The 3562-nt window shown below is 37.9% G+C and overlaps 1 protein-coding gene across 1 annotated transcript in view; it reads left to right on the top strand.

Annotated features, from left to right (window-relative positions):
• Positions 1-240: 240 nt before the first annotated feature.
• CLIC4 (chloride intracellular channel 4) overlaps positions 241-3562 on the top strand; it is a 47507-nt gene continuing 44185 nt past the window's right edge. The window contains exon 1 of the mRNA XM_015557195.1: positions 241-454. Within this exon, the coding sequence (XP_015412681.1) occupies positions 362-454 (93 nt within the window). The 5' untranslated portion in view covers positions 241-361. The remainder of the gene's footprint in view (positions 455-3562) is intronic.

The following is a 3562-nucleotide window of genomic DNA, read 5'->3' as shown; positions in this document are numbered from 1 at the left end:
TTGAAAAGCACGGACAAATGAAATAAATTTTCTGCTGGAAACGATGCTGAGAACTTTGGTCTAGTAATTGAACAAAAACTAACTCAGCATCAATAGAGTGCTACCTTGGATGTAAATTGATTTATCATTCATTTGAGGGTTTCAGAAGGGACAATTCGGGAGATAAAAATGAATGTAAAAAAGTGAAGTGTTCCTGCTAAGTTTTGTCTAAGATGTTACTGACGATCTAACAATGCTACTCTTAATAAAGGTGATAATTCCAGTTAAATGTAAAAAAATTGAGAGAAAGGGACCCAAAATGGAAAAGAAACAGGAGCCTTCTGAGCCAAGGGGACTGAACACAGGAAAAACCTAACACAATATGAATAACTTTAGAAAAGAGGCGATGCGGAGGGCCTGGCTGTCACTGAAAGTCACATGTGGTTTGGAGGGATGCTTGCAGAGTTGCTTGGAAGTAAGTTAAGGGATGATGAGCAACACTTTCCCCCTTCCTGTTTCATTAGAGCTGTGGAGGCTCACTGGTGTCTCCTAAATAGGGAATCGGTGAGTCCATAAAAGGGAAATGTGTTAGGCAGGATGGCAAGTGTGATTAAGACAGGAATTAAGATTTTGATCAAGTAAGGGAGTAAGTTGGGATGGGTGTGCCTGTTAGAGGCTGTTGTAGAGAGTGGAAAGGGAATTTCTGGAGGAAAATGACATTTAGGCCATGATAACAAATCATCCAACTATGACTTAACAGAAATCTAAATTTAATTTAGGGCATTGGTTTGTGAATTCTCTTGGAACCTTTATTTTTTTAAACATGCTTTTATTGATTTGAGAGAGAGAGGGAGAGGGAATGAAACATCCATCAGCTGTCTTGAGCCCACAACCTGGGCATGTGCCCTGACCGGGAATTGAACCGGCCACCTTTTGGTGGGACGATGCTCAACCAACTGAGCCACGCTGGCCAGGGCTCTCTTGGAACTTTTAATCCTGTTGTTCTTTTCTTGAGACTTGGCTTTTATCCCTCGGTGCTCAGTACCAAGTATTGGTACAAAGGATATCCATTTGCCTTATTTGGTTTGTTACTTTCCTTTATTTAAAATATAAAGCCAGGAGACTATGTTAGTCTAAATTTATGAAAATAACAACTTAGTGTAGATAAATAAGACTATATCTGATAGTTATGCCAAAGATGGACTAAGAGGATCTTAAATTTTAACGGTAATGTTTTGAAGAAGTAACGATATTAGAAGCAAAGCCATGTTCATCAAACATATATTTTGTCTCAATAGATTCCCCCCCCCTTTTTGTAATAAAATCATTACTTCTAACTTTACATGTGAAATAATTCCTTTTTATGAAAAAGATTTAGTTTTCACTATAATAGAATTATAAAAATGTCAGTTATCTGTAATAATCTAAGTTTGAAATTTACCACCATCTAGCATAGCTATTTATTGGATGTGTGAGAGAGGAAAAAAAGAATCTGAGCAAACATTGGAGAATACAATATCAAATAATTCATTGAAAGCAGAGGTAATTAACTTATAAAACTATGTGAGTTCTGTGCATGTTTTCCTTCTTTAACTACTTTATTTTGGACATGGAGACCAGATGGTAGATTACCAGGGTGAAAGTTCATTAAAAACTAAAGACGGCCAAATTAGTCCGTTGTGTTACTTGGGAAAATGGAAGAGTGGTAGCTGTGAGACCAGACTGCATAGACCAGTCGTGGGCAAACTACGGCCCGCGGGCCGGATCTGGCCCGTTTGAAATGAATAAAACTATAAAAAAAAAAAAAAAAAAGACCATGCCCTTTTATGTAATGATGTTTACTTTGAATTTATATTAGTTCACACAAACACTCCATCCATGCTTTTGTTCCGGCCCTCCGGTCCAGTTTAAGAACCCATTGTGGCCCTCCAGTCAAAAAGTTTGCCCACCCCTGGCATAGACTAATTGAGAGAAAAAGGAGGTGGTGCCCTGGCTGGTGTGGCTCAGTTGTTTGGAGCATCATCCCGTCCACCAGAAGATCTCAACTTGATTCCTGGTCAGGGCACATGATGAGGTTGTGGATTTGATCCCCTCCCATCCATATATCTCTCTCAAAGAAAAAAAAAAAGAAAAAAAAAAGAAGCTTGCTATTTAAATGAAAATTTGGCTTTGAACATATATATATCCAAGACTAAATTGAAAAATTTTTAGCCCTGGAAGGGTGCTCGGTTGGTTCAAGTATTGTCCTGATATGCCGAGGTTGCAGGTTCTATCCCCTTTGCTCCCCCAATCAGGGCACATACACGAATTAACCAATGAATGCATAAATAAGTGGAACAACAAAATTGATGTTCCTTTCCCTTCCTCCCTCCCTGAAATCAAAATTAAAAAAATAATTTAAAAAATATTTCAAACAGCCCTAGCTGGTTTGGCTCAGTGGATAGAGCGTTGGTTGGCCTGTGGACCGAAGGGTCCCAGGTTTGATTCTGGTGAAGGGCACATGCCCTCGTTTGCGGGCTTGATCCCCATGGGGGGGGGGGCGGCTGCAGAAGGCAGCCATCAGTGATTCTCTTCAATGATGTTTCTATCTTTCTCGCCCTCTCCCTTCCTCTCTGAAATCAATAAAAATATATTTTAAAAATTTTAGACATAAACTTGAAGACAGTGAAGTTTTATATCATTTGATGTTCTAGGTCACAGCATATTTTAGTTAGCACAGGAATCTAAAATTTTGGTTTAAAAATTAGAGGTTGTTGATTCTTCATTAAATCATGTAGAAATTGTTGTTAATCCTCAATAACAGCCTTCATTTACATTTTGTAGTTGTCAGGAGGAGTCTTGATACAAATATACTTAAAAAAATGGCTTAGCATAAGTCGTAGCTAACCTAAGTCTGTCTTAGCTTAAATATTGGCCCTAAATTTGAAAAACAGTTTTGTTTCCTTTTGCTTCCTAGTATATTCATTTGCATGTATTATGCACTTTTAAAAATGTTTTTTTCCAATTAAAAAAGTTACACGTTCACTGTAGATAGCTTAGGAAACACAGAAAAGCACAAATATAATAAAAATCACTTAAAACCTTTCTTCTAGAAGTGGCTGCTGTTACCATTTTGTTATATATCCTTGTCTTCTTTATAAACTTGCATGAATTATTATTTTTTAAATATTTTTATTGATTTCAGACAGGAAGGTAGAGGTAGAGAGATAGAAACATCAATGATGAGAGAGAATCATTGATTGGCTGCCTCCTACATGCCCCACACTGGGGACTGAACCCGCCACCCAGGCATGTGCCCTGATCAGGAATCGAACTGTGACCTCCCGGTTCATAGGTCGACGCTCAACGACTGAGGCATGCTGACTGGGCCCTGTTTAATCTTTGCTGGAAGAAAGCAAGCTTTTATGTTGTGAAATCTGCCAACATGTAGAATTGCTCATATGATAGATCTTTATTAAATGGTTTGAAGGTATGCCCTTTTGTGCTCTCTAGGAGAAAGCTGTTCTGAAAATACAAATTATTTTTTACTATTAATTGTCCCCTTTAATAGCTATGTAGTCGGTAAGAGATGACCATTTTATTT

The sequence above is a fragment of the Myotis davidii genome, unplaced genomic scaffold (genome assembly GCF_000327345.1).
Source record: "Myotis davidii unplaced genomic scaffold, ASM32734v1 scaffold149, whole genome shotgun sequence".
NCBI classification, from domain to species: domain Eukaryota; kingdom Metazoa; phylum Chordata; class Mammalia; order Chiroptera; family Vespertilionidae; genus Myotis; species Myotis davidii.
This window is presented reverse-complemented; position numbering and strand designations above follow the sequence as displayed.